Source organism: Camelus bactrianus, chromosome 1 (assembly GCF_048773025.1).
Source record: "Camelus bactrianus isolate YW-2024 breed Bactrian camel chromosome 1, ASM4877302v1, whole genome shotgun sequence".
NCBI classification, from domain to species: domain Eukaryota; kingdom Metazoa; phylum Chordata; class Mammalia; order Artiodactyla; family Camelidae; genus Camelus; species Camelus bactrianus.
Window position 1 is genome coordinate 1,499,846 of NC_133539.1, and position 18,634 is coordinate 1,518,479.

At 57.2% G+C, this 18,634-nt stretch overlaps 2 protein-coding genes and 1 pseudogene across 2 annotated transcripts in view; 2 read left to right on the forward strand and 1 right to left on the reverse strand.

Annotated features, from left to right (window-relative positions):
* The window catches only part of TSPEAR (thrombospondin type laminin G domain and EAR repeats), a 124,275-nt gene that overhangs the window by 5,780 nt on the left and 99,861 nt on the right, over positions 1 to 18,634 (forward strand). The window lies entirely within an intron of this gene.
* On the reverse strand, positions 2,006 to 3,159 carry KRTAP10-12 (keratin associated protein 10-12). The gene has a single exon (XM_010966507.3). The coding sequence runs from the start codon at positions 3,078 to 3,080 to the stop codon at positions 2,400 to 2,402; it is 681 nt and encodes a 226-aa protein (XP_010964809.2). The 5' UTR covers positions 3,081 to 3,159; the 3' UTR covers positions 2,006 to 2,399.
* On the forward strand, positions 3,773 to 18,314 carry LOC105078049 (mitochondrial glutathione transporter SLC25A39 pseudogene; annotated as a pseudogene).

Here is an 18,634-nt window from a genome sequence, read left to right on the forward strand (position 1 = left end):
CGGCCGTGGCAGCGCAGAAGACTGAGGTAGACGGGAAATTCTTCAAGGGTCTTCGGCCCCAGGTGGGTGGGCCAGCTGCACGGGCCGGGGCTCGGGCTCTGGGGTCCGCGGGTGTCCCGGCTCGGGTGCAGCCGCGTGGGGGTGGGGCGCTGGCGGGCGCTTGGAGGAGCCCCTGCACTAGGGAACGACCCCCCCGGGATGCCTCTGGGGGTCAAGTGCTGAGCTTGGGGTGCCCTGGGGGAGGGTCACCAGTCATTGGATCGGTGACTGGCCGCTGCCCCCATCTCAGTGGGCACTGTCCCCGACCCAGTTGGCTCCATCCAGGATCGGGGGATGGAATCCAGGGGCCTTGAACTTGGGTGGGAGGCACTGCGCCTTCGTCTTCATAACTAACCAGACGCAGCAGCTCCCAGCGAGGGTAACACCCGGACTGTCACCTGCGGAGCTGCCGGCACCCTCGTGTCCCATCACAGATGCGAGCAGACTTCCGTCCGCTGTCCGCCTGAGGCCCCCGCTCCCCTGGTTAGTTAACGCCTTGATGGAAAGGCCCACGTCTCACTGCGTCGTTCTAAACAAATTCCTTTTTAGTAACTGTGTTTGCACACAGTGGTCTCCCCTGGAAATCTGGAGCATTATATTTTGTGCATTGAAATTCGTGTTTCTGAGAAGGTGCCCAAAGGTTTCATTAGCTGGCCAGAGGGGCAGGGTGCACAGGAAGTCGGGGCCGCCTCAGTTCTCTGGGGGGCGGGGCTGCTGAAGTTGGCCTGAGGGTGACTTGTGAAGGGGCAGAGGGGGCCCTGGTGGGCGGAGCCCTGTGACAGCCGGGGGAGTTGATTTCTCACACCTCCACCTCCTTGGGAGGGTCCCAGGAGATGGGCAGGGGCCCCGGGCAAGCAGGGGCCAGCACTCCCACCGGCCTCTGCAGCCCCGGAATGTGGGGGCAGGGCTGGGTGCTGGTCTGTCTGCACCCATTCCCACCGCCCGACTCTAGTCGCGGGGGGCCCTCCTTCCACTGACAGCTTCTCTGGGGACCTCCTTTTATTGGGTGGGGGACACAGTGACCCTGGAACAGCCAGCCCAGCCCAGGGAGTCTGGACCAGGTTCTCCAGGGGAGACCGTGGGCGGGTCAGGCGATGTCTCAGACCTGCTCTGAGTGCGCGGGCGTTTGCCGTTGCTCCCTCCCCTTGGGGACCACCTTGCTGGACTTTGAGGCCTCTGGGGAGGGAGGGCAGCGCTTCATGTCAATAGCAGGGCAGGGTAGGGTCACGAGCTAAGAGGTAGGGCCAGTGGAGAGTGGAGGCAGCTGGAAGGAAGGTGAGGGAGTGGCTCTGTTCAGGAGCGAGGGCTGGGCATCGGAAGCTTGGGGCTCCAGGAAACGTGGGGCACCCCCGGGGTGAACCTCAGGCAGCAAGCCTGGCCCTCAGACCCTGGAGTGTGGGCCTGGGAGTCACCTACCCCCTGGCCTCTTCCCCTTGACCTCGGCCACACCCAGCTTGGACCTGGGGCAGGGGGCGGGTGTTGTCACCAGCCTGTCTGGCACAGACAAAGCAGGTTGGGACATTTGAGCATTGAATAAAGTGCAGAGTTCAAGGGGAGGTGGAGGACGAGCACAGGACGCTGGTGGACGGCAGAAATGCCAGCGTCAGCTGTGTCCCAGTGGGTGACAGTCCCAGCCTGCCTCCGGGCCAGAAGCCAACGTGGGCCCTGGCCCCTGCATGTCTGCAGAGTGACCAGGGAGAGCCAGGCCTGTGGCGGGGGGCCTTCTCACCTAGGGGCCTGCTCACCAGGTGGTGTTGGCCACCGGAGTCTCAGACACGTGGCACAGCCACCCAGAGCTGCCTGGCGTACAGACGCGGGAGTCAAGGGCCCTGGAAAAGACCAGCTGGGCCTCAGACCTCAGAACCCTCGGAAGTGCTCCCAGGACGTGGCTTGTCTCCAAGCTTGCTGAGGCTAGAGTTATTTATGTTCCCCAAGGGCCGGGAATAATGGAATAAAACTAGTTGGGAGAGAGAACTAATTGAGACAAGGATGTTTATTCATTCAGCTCAAGATGCCTGCAGGAAAGAGGGGGCGCAGAGCAGCGGGAGGGGGCGACAGGGCAGAGTACGGCCCCAAGGCTGGGAGGAAGAGCTGGGTCGGTGGTTGTCAGGGGTAACCTGGGGACCCCCGGTAGTAGGGGAGGGCCATCTCACATCCATCTGCGCCTAATGTGGAGGCCACAGACGGGCTAAGCCCTGTTTGTTGGGGTCTGAGGTCAGTGAACGTTCGTGCAGAGGTGCACACCAGAGCTCGGGCTGGGGTGCTTTCTGAGGATGGCGTGGGGGGGCCAGCAATGGTCGGGGGGTGCCCAAAGCACCCAGCTGGCCCTGAGGGTACAGGCCCGGTCAGCAGCAGGACTTCTAGGCCGAGTTGGGGACACAGCAGGACGAGCGGGAGCACCTGGGGCGGCAGAGCAGGGACACGCAGGAGGCCGGGCGGCAGCAGCTGGGCTGGCAGGAGGGGACAGGGGCACAGCAGGCAGGTCTGCACACGGGGCGGCAGAGCAGGGACACGGAGGAGGAGGGTCTGCAGCAGGACGAGGGGCAGAGGGTGGGCTCACAGCACACGGGCCTGCAGCAGACAGGCCTGCAGCACACGGGCCTGCAGCAGACAGGTGTGCAGCACACGGGCCTGCAGCACACGGGCCTGCAGCAGACAGGTGTGCAGCACACGGGCCTGCAGCACATGGGCCTGCAGCACACAGGCCTGCAGCACACAGGCTCACAGCAGTCCTGCTGGCAGGGGGAGGAGGTGCAGCAGGAGGGCTGGCAGCTAGACTGTGGGCAGCACAAGGCCGTGCAGGAGCTGGTGCAGGCAGATGGGCAGGGGCAGGGCTCACAGCTCGCTGGGGTGCAGAGGAGGCTCAGGCAGGGGGTCGGGGCGCAGCAGGGGGGCTCGCAGCAGGGGGGCTCGCAGCAGCTCTCTGGGCAGTCGTCCACCTGCCAGGAGGAGCCGGTGCAGGAGTCACAGGGACCGGGCAGGCAGACCCGGCTGCCGTAGCTCAGGTCGCCGGAGCAGGTGGACAGGGCGGGCGCAGCCATGGCGGGGGCGATGGGGCTGGAGGAGGGTGTGTGTGTGAGTGTGTGTGTGTGAGTGTGGGTGAGGTGCTCAGATGGTCGGCTTTTATACCCCGCTCTGTGTCGCGTGCTGCCCCAGCAGAGGCCCCATGCCCGCCCTTCCCGGTTGGTGTTTGGGTCCGGGTCCTGCGCTCCCTCATTAGGGCTGCTTGTTTTCCCAGGAGATGCGGCCCAGCTCGTAAAAGCCCCGGCTGTGTGTTGGGGCCACAGGGCGGGTCCTGACCACGTGCTGAGTGGGTGTGGGAGAACCAGGTCAGCTGGAGACGAGGCGGGGGGTGTCGGGGTGCTCTCGGCCATTGGGCGCTCATCCTGGGGACCTGGTGATCCGGAAAGGGGGGTAACTTGGATTCTAGGACCTGGAAGTGGCTCCTTTCTGGGGCGTGAGGTTCCCTTTCTTTTGCATTTGTCATCGAGTCCTTGCAGACGAGGGAGGGTGGAGATACCAGGGCAGGTCCTGGTGGTGGCGGTGGCCGGCTGCCCTGTTTTGGGCCCTGGCCGGAGGGAAGGACGTGGCCGAGACAAGCAGACTCTCTGCTGCTTTCCACACAGCCTGCGTCTCCGAGGCTGGGATGTTTGTGGCCCCCTTGCTCAGAGTGTGTCTCCTTTCCACCCTGCGGGCTCTCTGCACCTCTGTGGCTTTGGCCGCAGCAGCCGGCATGGTGGCCCAGCCGAGGCTCAGTCAGGTGGGGCTGGCAGCGTTCCCCTCTCACCCCCACAGCGGGGCTCCCGCTCAGGCTCCCCGGTGCCTGAGGATCGATCAGGCCTCGTGCTTGCTGGGGCTCTCTCTGCCTTCCCTCCCGCCTCTCCGTCTGTCTTCTTAGACTCAGCCCCACCTCCACTGCATCTTTCCTGGGGGCTGAGCCTGGACTCTGTCCATGGGCTCTTGGGACACTCCAGTGGGACACTCAGGGGTCCAGGGAACAGTGTCACAATGCTCTTTGCGTCAGATGCTGCCAGGTGCGACGGGCAGGGCAGCTGCACAGGTCGGGGGTGGTGGCAGTGTGCCCGTGGGGCCTCCGCTGGTCAGCGAGGCCGGCAGGCAGGGCGGCTGGGACAGCACAGCCACTGTGGAAGTGAGGGGGCTGGTCAGGACATCGGGTGGACCCTGAAGGCCAGGCTCAGGGAACAGGTGAAGAGCGCCGTCTGCGGGGCTGAGGGAAGCTGGCTGGGACCCCTTGGGTGGAGGGTTTCTGCAGTGATGATCACTTCTGTATCATCTTGATGACATTTTAAGCCAGAACACTTAGAAAGTATGGAAGCTACGTTCATCATATACGTTCGCACCCGTTCCCTGTGGCTGCTGTAACAGACGATCCCACACTTGCTCATATAAAATTGATAAAACCACAGAAATCTGCCCCCTCCCCGGTCCTGGAGGCCGGAAGTCTGACAGCAGGTTTACTGAGCCGACGTCAGGGGGCGTGTGGCTGGAGGGGAGGCCCTTCCCGCCTCTGGGGCTCCAGGCATCCTTGGCTTGTGGCCGCGTCCCTCCCATCTCTGCTGGCTGCCTGTCCTTGTCTGTGTGAAGATGGAGGCGCTGCTTCCGTTTTGAGGACACTTGTGGTGGAGTTTCGGGCCCACTCACTCACCCAGGATAACCTCCCAGGTCTAGGTCCTTAATCAGAGTTCACTGGGTGACCACCATGAGCTTCTAACTCAGAATTGTCCGCCCACGTCAGGCAGCACTGGGTGGATCCCGGGGGACCTGAGTGAGGAGGGGGGTGCTAAGCCACCCTCCAGATTCCTTTCCCCACCCAAGGGTCTGATCAGCCCGGCCTTGCAGCCAGCATCAGACGCCCCGGTGCCCCTCCCCGGGCTGGGCAGCTGGCAGGAGCGTGGATTACGCGCTCCTCATGTGTGCCTGCCCTGTGTTCTCTCTACACGCCAGCCACACGTCATTCTCCGGTGGGTGCCGCTCACAGGGTGTGGCCATCTCTCAGGGCAGTGCTGCAGCCTCCTCCGAGGCTGTGTCCCTGAGGCCCTCGTGCCTGTGCGAGGCCCCCGTGACTGCTGCTGTGGGTGGAGGGGCCTCCCCTAGGGAGCCCCGTGAAGAGTCGGACACCACGGTAATGATGTCACCCCAAGGCTCAGGGGCTAAAACATGGTCAGAACTTGGAAACCTGAGGGACCAAGCTGATCTGAGACCACACGGCGAATGACCTGGAGCCTCTGCACAGGCCACGACCCGTGGGCTCAGCGCCTCCTCTGGCTCTTACCACAAGTCAAAATCACGCGGAAAGCAGAGAGAGTTTAGGGCAGCCCAGTGTGACCGCGTGTCCGTATGCGACCTCGTTCCTGGCAGTCACTGGGAGAGGGAGAGCGAGGCTCCTGTCCGTACGTGCCTCCCAGCGTCCCTGGGCCCCGGCCCTTCCCGCGGACCCTCCCTGGGCCCATTTCTGCTCCGCCTAAAGGACCTCCTTTGGTATTTCTTGAGGGCAAGTCCGCTGCTGAGGAGTTCTCTCACTTTTGTTTCTCTGAAACTGTTTCACTTCGCCCTCAGGTTTGAAGGTGGAGTGCTGGATATAGAATTCTCTGTTTTTGGATAGTTTAGGTGCATTTTATTGGTTTTCTTTCTAGATACAGAATTCCTGATGGGCAATTTTTGTCTTCAGCTTTTTACTGATATCATTCCATTGTCCTCTGTCTCCCATGGTTTCTGACGAAAAGTCAGCTGTTGTTGTCTTTTCTCTTGTTTGTGGAGTGTTTTTTCTCTCACTGCTTTGAAGTTTTTTATTTTTCTTTCTTTCCTTTTCTTTTTTCTTTTTTAACTTTTGGTTTTTATCACTATTCAGTGGCCAGGTGTGGTGTTCTTTGTATTTATCCTGCTTTGGGTTTACTAAGATTCTTGGATCTGTAAGTTGTTTTAAATCAAGTTTGGGAAAATTGCCTATTATTTCTTCAAAACACTTCTGTGCTTCGATATCATTCTTGCATTCTGAGGCAGAGCTTACGTGTGTGTCAGACTGTTTGATGCTGTCGCAGGTCGCAGGTCTTGTCACTTTTGTGCGTTCTTTCCCGTCAGACTGGATAATTTCTCCTGCTGCATCTTTGCTTTCACTCACTCTTTCTGTTTCTGTCTTCAGTCTGCTGTTCGGTCCACCAAGTGGATATTTTATTTCAGCTATTGTGGTTTTGGTTCTAGAATTCCCGTTTTTAATGTTTCCATTCCTCTGCTGAGATTCCCTCATGAGAACCTATTCACTCATGAACATAACATTTTCCTTTACTTCTTTGAGCATATCTTCCTTTGAGTCTTTAAACAAATAGCTGCTCTAATGCCATGGCTTGCAAAACCAATATTTGGACCAGCTGAGGCTGCATTACTATTGTTTTGTTCTTTAACTGCGGATTACATTTTCCTGCATCTTTTTATGTCTAGTGATTTTTGATTGTATATTAGCAATTATGATAATACATTTGGAGAGCCTGCATTCTCTTGTTTTACTGATTGTTCACTTTTGTTCTAGCAGACAGTCAATTACTAACTGACCACCTTGAACTTGTTTGTGCAGGATTGCTTTTACACTTTGTTGGAGCAGACCTGTGGAAAGCTCTATGTGTTGGTGAGATTCAACTTCCAAGCTGTCTTCCCTGGAAATCCTGTCATGGATTGGCTGGGCTTCGTTAGGGCAGATCTAGAGTGGGACCCCTATTCCTTGGGTGCTGATTAGATGGGGTGTCAGTGGGATGCCAGAGGAGCTCCACTCTCAGTCCTGTAGCAGTTTCTTGGCAGCCTCCAGTGGCCTTGCCTTACGTATAGACAGCCCCTCCCTCCGGCAGATTTACAGGGGACTTGCACGCAGCCCCTCCTTTCTGACGCTCGACTCCTCAGATTCTAGGTGCTTCCAGTGCCAACCACGGGTCTTTTCCTCTTCAGCAGAGTGCAGCCTCATGTCCTGCCCAAACCCCAGCTCACTGCACTGCACCTGGGAGGCTGACCCCAGGCTGGGAGCTGGGCACGTGTGGAGGCCGTCTTGCGGGTTTCCTCCCTCTCAGGAGTCACAGTCACTGCTGTGTCTTGACCACTGCCCAGAAGTGGATGTCTCATGTGTTTTCTTCAGTGGTCTGGTACCAGTCACTCCATCGAGTTTTCCCGGTATTATTTTGATCTCCATGTTCAACTCCTGTCTGTACCAGAAGGTTCCTGGGCCCTGCAGCAGAGGCTGTGGTTTGAGCAGGTCTTTGGGTGTCTCTCGTCTTTGCTTCAGTGAGGAGCCAGTGGAGAGGCAGCTATCAGGCAGGCAGGGGTAAACTCGCCTGCGAGTGGAGGACTCGGACAGGCATGTGGCTTCTAGGACAGAATGAGGCAGGCTCTCCCGTCAGGCCGTCCCGGGGACCCCCAGCCCCGGGCAGGGAGGTCTTTGTGCTGGGAATGCCCTGGCCAGGCTGACCACAGCAAGCGCTCTCCCCAGGCAGACTGGTCCCCTCCTTGTCCCAGAGTCACCCAGCGGGTGACCCTCTCCTGCCTGCAGTGGAGGGAGCCGAGGGGCGGGAGTGCTGGAGGGTGTCTCTTTATGGACGAGAGCTCAGGCGTGGGCAACAGTGTTCCCCTCACGGACAGGCCCTGCGCGGGAGTGTTTGTCTGGCCTCAGCCGTGTGTGCATTTGTGTGGTGCCTGAACTGTGTGGAGCTGTGCGCCAGACGTCAGGGACCTGGCCTTAGGAGAAAATTTCATAAAGCCTCTTACATTTCAACTCAGCAGCCACTTACAGGGGTTTTTTCAGAAACACCATTGTCTGCATTAGATTCTCAAAGCTTCCTCGCTGTCAAGGGTGGAGGTGGAGACCCTTGAATTCTTGATAAAAGCGGTAGGGAGGGCTATCCAAGTGCACATCCAGATTTTACAGCCAGAGCATCCGGGCGGGCAGAGTGGTGCCGGAGGCAGCTCTGGGGACGCAGGGGACAGGCCAGAGCCCCAGGGAAGAGGGAGCGGGCGGTGTCCAGCGCAAGCAGCTGCGCGCCCTCACCGCGGCTGGTCAACATGCTGCCAGACGAGCTGGCCCCTCGCCCGAGTCCCACGGGGCCCACCTTGACCTCTGTAGGCCAGAGACTGTGCCGGCTGCTGGGGTGCAGGTGGCGCCCGCGGACCATCCACAAGCCACCTGCACCCCGCCTGCCGCCGCCCCAAGGCCCCTGCTTCGTACACACTTCCCTAGGGATATGCTGGCTCCTGCTATTCCCGGAGCTGTATCTCGGTGGCTTCTCATACTGCTTTTCTAACTGCAAGGCTTTCTCAGGACAAGCAGCCAAGGTCACCACCCACCATAAGTTCTCTGTGACCTGCGCCCTTTATCCTCAGGACCCCATGGGCAAGGGGTCCCTGCATCCTTCCTGTGTGTCCGCTGGCACTCCACCTCCTGCTTGGCGGCCCAGACACCCCGGGACCAGGCAGACACACTCTGGGGATCCGCTGGGGAGCCAGCTGGACATGGGGAGGAGGACCAGCATCCCAGAGGGAGGGAGGTCTGGAGAGTCATTCAAAAGTTGCTCAGATGAAATTTTGAGGAACAAGGCAGAATCCAGACGGCGCCAGTAAGACAGCTGGGCAGGCTGCCACGTGTAACAAGAGCTCGCAGGGGGTCTAATTAATTAGTCAGAAAATCTACAGCAGAAAACTGCGTCCTAGGAAACTGCCAGGAAGAAGCAGAAACAAGGAAGTCAACAGCTGGGTCTGTGTGGTCGGGACGCCCACGGCCCGGGTATAAAGGCCGCCCGGGGAGGGAGGCTGCAGACATCACCGCCCTCCTCCCGACGCCAGCCCAGACCTAAGCCACCATGTGCCACACCAGCTGCACCTCCGGCTGCCAGGCGTCCAGCTGCGTGCCTGTGACCTACAGGCCAGCTGTATATGTCCCCGTGAGATACAGGCCAGTGCGTGTGCCCGTGAGCTACAAGCCAGTCGTGTGTGTGACCCCCTCCTGCCTGTCCTCCGGGTGCTTCCAGCCCTCCTGCCCCACCCTGGTCTGCAGACCCACCTCCTGTAGCACCCCCTCCTACCTTTGACCGCGAGCCTCCTCCCAGCATCTCCAGTGCAGATGGGGCCACACCTGTGTCCCTCCTGGCACGAGTCCTCGACTGACCTCCAGGTTCTGCACGTGGCAGATGGAAAGCGTGCTCTGCCAACCCCCTGACCTCCGGGGGAGGGAAATGTGCTGAGATGATCTGGATCCTTCAGTAAACTTGTACATCCCCTCTGGGAAGCCCTGGTTCCCAGCAGCTTTCTCTGGCTCCGACAGGAAGCCACACCTCACGAGCCAAATAAATCGAGCTTTTCCGAGGCAGCAATCTCTTCCTGTCTTTCTTTCATCTCTCAGTTTTCTGGCTGGCCAGTCTGTTACCCAGGATTTGGGGCTGGTCCCCTCTGCAGTGATCCCTGTTGCTCCACTGTGGCTCATGGTGGGGGGGTGGGGGAAGGGCGGTCTTGGGAGGAGGGAGTGGCCCAGGACATCATACCTTCCGTGCTCAGCAGGTGGCGCGGGCAGGGACTCGCCCGTCTTTCCGTGGCTGATCTTCCCCTCAGCTGTGGAGTCCTGCCTCCTGGAGTGAGTGCGGGCTGCCCCATCTTGTCGGAAGATGTCCTGTGTCCTGTGTCAGGGAGAGTTGAGCCCAGGGGGGCAGCTTTGGCTCCTTTGGGCATCAGGGTTGCAGAACTGGGGCAGCTCTGGTCCTCAGCTCGTGACTCACTTCCATCACCGGTCCACGTATGACTCATTTTTAATCAATCAACTGATGATCAATTATTGCTGATTGTGCTATAATAACCCTCACGTGGACAGCAGAACATCAGTGACTTAGGCTGGGAACGTGTGCTCGCTGTTCTGTCACCTTTGAAAAAACGGAGTTGAGTCACGTCTCTTTGTGTTCCCAAAAGGTGTAATTCGGATTCAGCAGTTTGCATGGTGATAGGACATCACCCTGACTGTGACCTTCGGGGGGACTCGCCCTTCTCACTCTGTGCTACGGCTGTTCCCTCCCGTGCGCGGTGCGTTGGTCTGGGCCCCTCCGGCTGCCCTGTTGTGGGCCTGTGTCAGCTTAAATCTGCCCAGTGGGTGGCCGGGTGTGGGTGCCGAGGGGACTGTGGGCGGGAGGGCCTGGCTGTGGACTGTCCTTGTCCCGTCCCCACCCGCTGGCATCCATGACCTTTCTGTGTGGGGCAAGCCAACCTCCGCGGCGTGCAAAGCGCTCACGTTCCGTCTGTCTGTCCGGCAGAGGGGAGGACGGCGTGCAGGAGCGCAGGGCAGGGAGCCGTGTGCACGGAGCCCGCCTCAGGCCCCAGGGGGAGCCCAGCCTGCAGGTGAAGCTACAGGCATCGGCCGGAGACCAGGAAACTGACTTCCCCACCCGCTCCTCAGAAGCACCCATGGGCTCCAGACTCTTTGTTTTGGGGCTTTTTTGTGATGAGTTTTCCTTGGAGCTTTTCTAAGACCCAAGATGGGTGGGGCTTGAGATATACTTTGTCAGCAGTAGAGAGAGCCCCGCCCTGTGGATGAGACCATCGCCCCCGCCCCCGCCCCCGCCCCCGGCGGCCAGGAGTGCCTCCAGCGGGCCCGCCCTCCCCTCCAGCCCGCAGGGGACCAGATGTCACGCCACAGCCTGAGATCCCAGTCAGGGCCAGAGCCGTGGCAGGCCAGCTCTCCAGGGCCGGTCCTGGACTCTCCAGTCCCCCTCCCAGCCCCCACCTTCCAGAGGGACCGCTGCCCGGACCTCCGGCAGCAATGATTTGAGTGGTTCTGAGCTTCTGTAAGTGGAGCCACCTGCACACGTTTCTTTTATCAGCTGTCTTCGTTTTGGCGCTCGAGTGGGTCCAGCTCTCGGAGGGAGGGAGGGCAGGCAGGAGCTATATAGTTTTGAATTCCCTGGAGGAGTTTATAGCAGTTTGGAGCTATTTACTCCTTGAATGTCTGGGTCTGGTATCAGCTTGGCTGGTGGATTCTAACTCTTGATTCAAATTTTTAGTGGTTACAGGTTATCACATTTCTTTTTTCATTTGTTTTTTGGGGGGAGAGGCAATTAGATTTGTCTGTTTATTCACTTAATTTATTGTAGTGGAAGCACTGGGGATGGAACCCAGGACCTTGTGCACGCTAAGCCTGCGCTCTGCCACTGAGCAGTACCCTCCTCACCTCAGATTTCTAAAAAAATTGTTTTGGTAAGTTTTATGTGTTTTAGATAATTTATTGGGATAAAGTTGTAATGGTCACTGATAATTTTTTAAAATTGTTATGTCTGTGGCTCTGCTGTAATTTCTCATTTCCCAGGAGTCTTTGGGGCGCCTTCCCCTTTGCCCCACCAGCCAATCCCACAGGCCAAGGGTCCGTCTTCTCGGAGAACCGTCCTTGCTCTGTTGGGTGATGTGTTTCCCATTTCATTAATTTCTGCCCACGATTCTGCTATTTCTGTACTGAATGTTTTTTCAATTGAAGTGTAGTCAGTTTACAGCGTTGTGTCAGTTAAACGGTTTTAACCGCTTTTCCGTGACACTTTTCATACGAGAACTTTGGAAAACAGCACAAGTGCTTTCCACAAGTCATACTGTGGAAAAAAGCAAAAAGGGCAAGGCAGTCCCCTGGCTTAAGGTGACAGTAAAGTCAGGTTCTGATGCGTCACAGCTGAGCAGCGCCTTGTGACGGGAGCTGTTTTGGGGCAACAGAGCTGACACTTTTCTTTAACGGATGTAAAGATTCAAATGTGCACATACCACGAGCACAAGTTTTAGGCCACAAATGGATGTTTCCACATAAATTTGGAAGTTCTTTGTGACAAAATGTTCCCTAAATATTAATTAGCCAAAGTCTCATTTCAGCAAGCTTTGTCTAAAGTGAAGAAAAATACTGGAAAAGTCTCAGGTTCTGAATAAATTGACCTTTAACGCTGTTGGTCAGCTTGCTCTGAGGAAAGTGTGTCACAGTCTCTCCCGTGACGCAGGATTCATCTTTCCTCCTTGGAATGCACCAGGTTTTGCCATTTTGAGGCTACCGTTTGTGGCGCATCGAGGTTGAATACTGTTGCGTCTCTGGCACACTGAACTGTGTTACCACGGGCCAGAGTGCATCTCCATCCGGGGCAGTGTTTCTCCCGTAAAGTGCGCTTTGCCTGCTGAGATAATTGCACCGGATGGCTTCGGTTGGACGTGCTTTTTTCTCTCCTTTTACTTTCAGCCTTTCTGCTCTCTACGTTTTAGGGGCTGGCCACACCCCTACCCTGTGAATGAAAGCAGAAGTCGTCCACTGACCCACAACGTCTGTCCAGGGCCCTCGTTTTACCCCGAGTTTTTCCTAGCCCCACTACTTGGTCAGCTTTCTCATTGATCTATTCGGTTAGTATCTGTTTATCCGCACACCTACCGAGTTGTGACCTCACTGCGCTGCCCCTCAGGTCTCCTCCCGGGACGCCGTCCCCAGCCGTGTGCTAGTGATGGTTTCCTTGGAGGGGATGCTAGATGGACCTATTTATTAGCCAGCCTCTGCGGGGTTCCTGGCTCAGGCTCCCTCTGGGAGCTGGGCTCGGTCTTCGGTGACTAGCCAGAGATCAGTGTGGGGCCCTGGGGGCGCGCTCCCGTGAAGGGCAGAGCAGGAGGGTGGAGACCTTTGTGGCACGGCTCGGCTGCCGTGACCAGGGAGACGCGGCTTCAGCAGCAGGGGAGGATGGCGCAGAGGAAGGAGGGCAGGCAGACGCAGGTGGGGCAGGAGGCCGCCTCACAGGCCTCGGGCTGGCAGCTCAGGGATGTGCAGCAGGCGGGGCTGCAGGCGGGGCTGCACAGGGACTGAGGGTCACAGCCTGGGTGGCAGGAGGTGGTCATGGAGCCCAGAGGACAGCACAGCGTGGCCTCGTTGGGGGTGGCCACCCCACAGCACAGGGGAGGGCAGCAGATGGGGACGCAGCCCGGGCAACCAGCGCAGCCCGGCTGGCAGCCCTCGGGGCCGATGGTCCAGCACATGGTGGTGTGGGGCTGGGCGGGTCTGGCAGCTCCTTTCCCGGGCAGCCTTTATTACCCGGGCCCTGTGTCCCGGCAACAGGTCCACTGTGTGCTGCTGGCGCTGGTTGCACTTTCCTCTTCCTGTTTTGGGGGCCCCGTGAAGCCGGTCCCACAAGGAGACCCCGCACACGAAGCACAGCCCCTGAGCCGGGAGCGGCCGCAGCCCACACCAGGCTGGGCTCTGCTGGGCTGGACACTGGGTCCTACTGCAGGGGGTGGACAGATGGTCCCCAGGGAGTCAGAGTCCTGTGCCCTTGTCCACCGAGTCCCTGAGTGTCCCGGGTGGGCGCCCACCCTCGCATGCCCCAGTGTCTGTGCATGGCAGCCCCCGGCCCGGGGCCCCACCTGGGGCTTCTTCCTGTGGGGATGTTTGGGCGTCCTGCCGGCTGGCGTGGGGTCCTGCTATTGGAAAGGAGGGGAGGGCACCGGCGTGATGCGCCCAGACTCCCACCCGCGGGGACCACCCGGAGCTGGCCCACGACAGGACTGTCCCACCAGGATGACTGGGGCCCAGGGCCCCGCAGCCCCTGGGGAGAGCAGACCAGCAGGTCACCACTGAGAGTGACGGAATTCAGCCCCGCGTGTCCCTGCCAGCCCCCTCGCACCAGGCCCTGCGTGGTCTTCTCCACCCACGATTTCCAGAAACCTTCCCTTCACATCTCTGAGGAAGCAATTCTTACTCCCCTTGGTAGAGTTGAGGCATCTGAGTCTGAGAGAGGTCATGAGCTGGGATGCAGGCCAGATGGCGGCTGACGAGGACATCTGGAGGGGGACACTGGCACAATGTGGATTCCAAAGGGTCCCCATGTCCAAGATGCTGGACTCTTGGGAGCAAGTTCCACCAGGACAGTGAAAACGCCCCACAAAACGTGCCCAGTCAGCTGTTCACGTCTCAGTGTGCACACTGCCTCCCACTTGCCCAGGAGAAGGACCAGGGCCGCCCCATCCTCCCCCATCCTGACTCATCATTCTCTGCGTAAGTGGTTGGCCGGTCGGGGGGCCACGCCACAAGGAGTGGACGGGGCTCCTGGTGTCTGCAATGCCGTCACTCCCTTCCTATGTTCCAAGGAGGTGCTGGGGCCCTCACACCCTGGCTCGCTCAGTCAGGGCAGAACACGCCCCCCCTGCACCCACCTGGACCTCACCGACCCCCACACGTCCTGGTCCCCACGCTTCTGGGCTTTGCGGACATGTATGTGAGCTGGGAACTGGGACACACGTGCCGCAGGCGTCCCCGCCGAGCACACGTGCGCCGTTGTCTCGGCAGACGTCAGTTACAGACACGCGCACAGGTGGAGGTAAGAATTGCAAGAGAATTCTGTAAATATCTGCTGGTCGAGCAGGTTAACAGCATATTCAGGCTCTTCTGTCCTTACTGACTTTCTGTCTACTTGTTTGATTGCTGAGAAGCTGAAGTCAGGCGATAATTGTGGATTTGTCTGTTTCTCCCTTTAGTTCTATCATTTTGTTTGTTTTATGTGTTTGAAACTTTTGTTAGGTGCTTACACATTTAGAATTGTTAAGTTTTCCTGGTGAGTCAGCCCCTTTAGTATTATATCATCTCTCTCTTTATCCCTGGTAATATGTCTTGCTCTGAAATATACTTTATTGATATTAATATAGACATTCCAACTTCATCTGATTAGTGTTTGTGTGGTATATTTTTCCATTTGTTTACTTTTAACCTGTCTATATTTTTATAATTAAAGTGGGATTTCTGATAGGTAGCTCATAGTTGGCTCTTGTTTTTTTATCCAATTTGAAAATCTGTCTTTTGATTTTGATGTTTAGATATTTCGCATTTAATATAATTGTTAATATATTTAAATGTAAAAATACCATCTTGCTAGTTATATTAAAGAACCATCTGTTCCTTTTTCTCTTTTCCTTCTTTTTAGGTTTGATATTTTTATTTACTCCATTTCATCTCTACTTTTGGCTCATTACTTGTTGATCTTTTGGAAGCTGATAGATCTAGAGTTTATAACACACAGCTTTAATGTAACACAGTCTACCTCCAACTAGTCTCACGCCGTGTCATCTGTAGCATCAGGACTTCACAGCAGTGCACTTCTGCTTCCCTTCCCTGTCCTCTGTGTGATTGTCATATTTTACTTTTATGTACGCTGAGAACTGTTACTATATTTGCTCTAAGTGTCAGTTATCTTGTAATCCTTTTTGTATTTATCTCCTCTTTAAAATCACTTCTAGAACCATTCTTTTCCTTGTGTAGATCCAGGTTTCTCCACGCTATCATAGTCCTTGGCTTGAAGATTTTCTCTTAATATTTCTTGTAGTGAATATCTTCCGTTAATCACTCTCGTTTTTTGTTTATCTTAAAAAGTGCTTATTTGACTTTCATTTTTGAAAGATACTCTGCTTCATAGGACTGACAGATTTTTCTTTTAGTGTTTTAAAGATATCATTCCACTGTCTTTTGGATTGTATAATTTCTAATCAGAACTCTGATATAATTCCTATCTTTGTTCTGTATATAGCATGTCTTTTCCGTGTGGATGCTGTCAAGATTTCCCCTTTACTTTTGGTTTTTGACAGCCACAGTTTTAATATGGTGTTTCCAGTTCATTTTATGGGGAGGGGGATATTTATCCTACCTTAAGTACTCTGATATGTTTGAATTCATGGTCTGATGTCTTTCATCATTTTTAGAAAATTTCTCATATTATTTCTTCAAATATCCCTTCTACAGATAAGTAATTTCTGAGCCTTACTCTCTCTCGAGGACTCTAATTATGTGCATCAGTGATAACTTGATATTGCCCTGGAGTCTTGGTGTTCTGTTCTCCCCCCACCCATCGTACTTTCTGTGTTTTAATAGGGCTCTATTTCCCTGTCTTCAAACTCAGTGATTGCACACTTGGCTGTGTCATGTCTGCTGAAGAGCACACTGAAGGAATTCGCCTTTGATGTTGTATTTGATTCTGCACTCTCCATGTGACTCTCTCTCATGGTTTCCATGTCTCTGCTGCAATTCCCATCTGTTCATATGTGTAGTCTATGTTTTACACGCAATCCTTTAACATATTAGTCATAGTTATTTTAAAATTCCAGCCCGACAGCTCCAACCTCTGGGTCACTTGGAGTCTAGTTGTGTTGATTGCTTTCTCTCTTGACAGTGGATTTATTACCACCACCACTACCCCGCTTTTTTTGTATGTCTTCTAAGTTTTGTTGAATCTCAGATATCATGTGTTCATTTCAATGGACATAAAGTGTTTCCTCCTGGGAATGGCCGTGTCTCTTCTGTAAGGCATCAATGTGTGGGAGGGAGGTTTGAATCAACCTACTCAGGTGTTGGCCTCAGTTTGGGACTTTCAGGATACCAGTATCTTCAGATTCCAGGGCGCTGCCAGTGTCTTGTGCTTAGGACAAGGGCTGGGGGACACAATGTTTTGCTCTGCCCTATGTTTTCAGCTGGCCCTGCTTGCCTGGCACACAGAAGGGACCTCTACACGTATCTGCCTTTCCCCAGTGGAGACTGACACAGTTCAGGCAGCTGCGCTGGCCGGGCTGGAGTCGGGAGCCAGGAGGGCTCTCTGGTCCTGGTCCAGGGCCAGCCTTGGCAGGCCCTGTGTGCCTGGGGCTTGGAGGGTGAGGCTTTCTCAGACTTCCTGCCTCTTCTCCTGGGACATCCAGCCTCCCCTTTGTAAGTGTGGTGGGTTTGTGTGGGTGTTTCTGGCCCTCCCTGTGTAGTCATCCTTTAGGGACCAGGTGGGACCCAGGCCTGTTTCCCGTCCGCCACTCAGAGGGAGGGAAGTCCTCCCCCACCCACGGCATGAGCCTCGAGGGGTGGACATGGGGGCACACCTTCCTGACCCTCCACTCACCAAGGCCCCCCACCCCAGCCGGGCCGCCAGGAGGAGGCTCTGCGAGGGGCCGCTGCGCTGTGCTTTGTTCGCACCTCCAAGGAGAGAACTTCGAAGAGCGCGCGCTTAGCATGCAGGAGGTCCTGGGCACAATCCCCAGTGCCTCCATTACAGAAAACAAGCAAATAAATAAACCTAATTACCTCCTCCTTCCAAAAAACAAACAAATAAAAAACTTTAAAAAAAAAAAGAAGAAAACTTCAAGCGGGCGCGGACCCCACGCTGGCCGCGGAGCCGCCGCGGGCCCGCCCGGCCCCGAGCACCCGCCGCGCGGGCAACGGCCTGGAGCCAGACCCCAGGCCGCAAGGCGGTCACCAGGGCCGGGGCCATCGGCCCCCTCCAACAGATGGCGGCCTCGGGCGCTGGGGCTGTGGTGGTGCCCTCCCTCTTCATGGCCCCTCGGGGGCCCGCGAGCTACTGCCCCCCCCCCCGGACTCTGGAGCCTCTCCAGCACCAAACTGCCCTGCTCCCCCCAGCCCGCGGGGAAGCGCCTCCTGTGCTCAGCGCCGTCCCGGGCCTGAGTGGCGCCCGCTGTGCCGCCGGGTGTCAGGACCCCACTCGCTTCGCTGGCACCACGGGTGCCTCTGTGAAGACCGTGGGACACGAGGGCACCAGGACCCTGTGGAGCGGCCTCCCAGCCGCCCTGGTGTGACTGTGCCAGCGGCCGCCGCCTGCTCCACCGCCGATGGCCAGCTCAAGGCCTTCCTGTGTGGGCGAGCCCTGACCTCAGACCTCTGCGCACCCATGGTGGCCGGTGCACTGGCCCGCCTGGGCACGGTGACTGTGGCCAGTCCCCTGGAGCTGGTGCGGACAAAGCTGCAGCCTCGGCATCTGGCGTCCCGGGAGCTGGGCGCCCGTGTCCGAGCTGCTGTGGCTCAGGGCGGCTGGCGCTCGCTGTGGCTGTGCTGGGGTCCCACTGCCCTTCGGGATGTGCCCTTCTCAGCCCTGTGCTGGTTCAATCATGAGCTGGTGAAGGGCTGGCTGAGCGGGCGCAGGCCAAAGGACCAGACCTCCGTGGGCGTCAGCTCTGTGGCTAGCGGCATCTCAGGGATGGTGGTGGCCACCCCGACTCTACCCTTCGATGTGGTGAAGACTCAAGGCCAGGTCACGCGGGGAGCCGTGGAGGCAGTGAGAGCGATGCCCCCACACGCCGCCTCCCCCTGGCTGCTGCTGCGGGGGCCCCGGGCCGAGCCGGGCACCAGGGGACTCTTCACAGGCTTCCTCCTGAGGACCCTCCAGGCTGCTCCCTCCTGCGCCACCACCACCGTGATCAGCACAAATGAGTTTGACAGAATCTTTTAAAGGCTCAGCCGGAAACAGCCTCTGGGCCCCTGAAAGGAGGAGGAGACAAGGACCCCCCCCCCCCCCCCCCGGTCTTCCGTGGGTGGGGGCGGGGCAGGAGGAGACTGAGCCGAGTGCCTTCTCCTCAGCACCGTGGGGAGGGGCCTCCTTTCTCTATCCTTTCAACTCTGCCCCTCTGGGCCCCACCGCCTCCTCAGACCACTTTCTTCTTCCTGCTGCTCCCCAGCCCCCAAAATCATCGCTCCTTCCCCCCACATTGAAGACCAAATCTGCTAACTGCTGCCCCGCCATTTCCCTGCACGTTGCTGCAGCTGGGCCTGCCCCCAGGAGCCGCAAAGCCCTGGGCCTGGCAT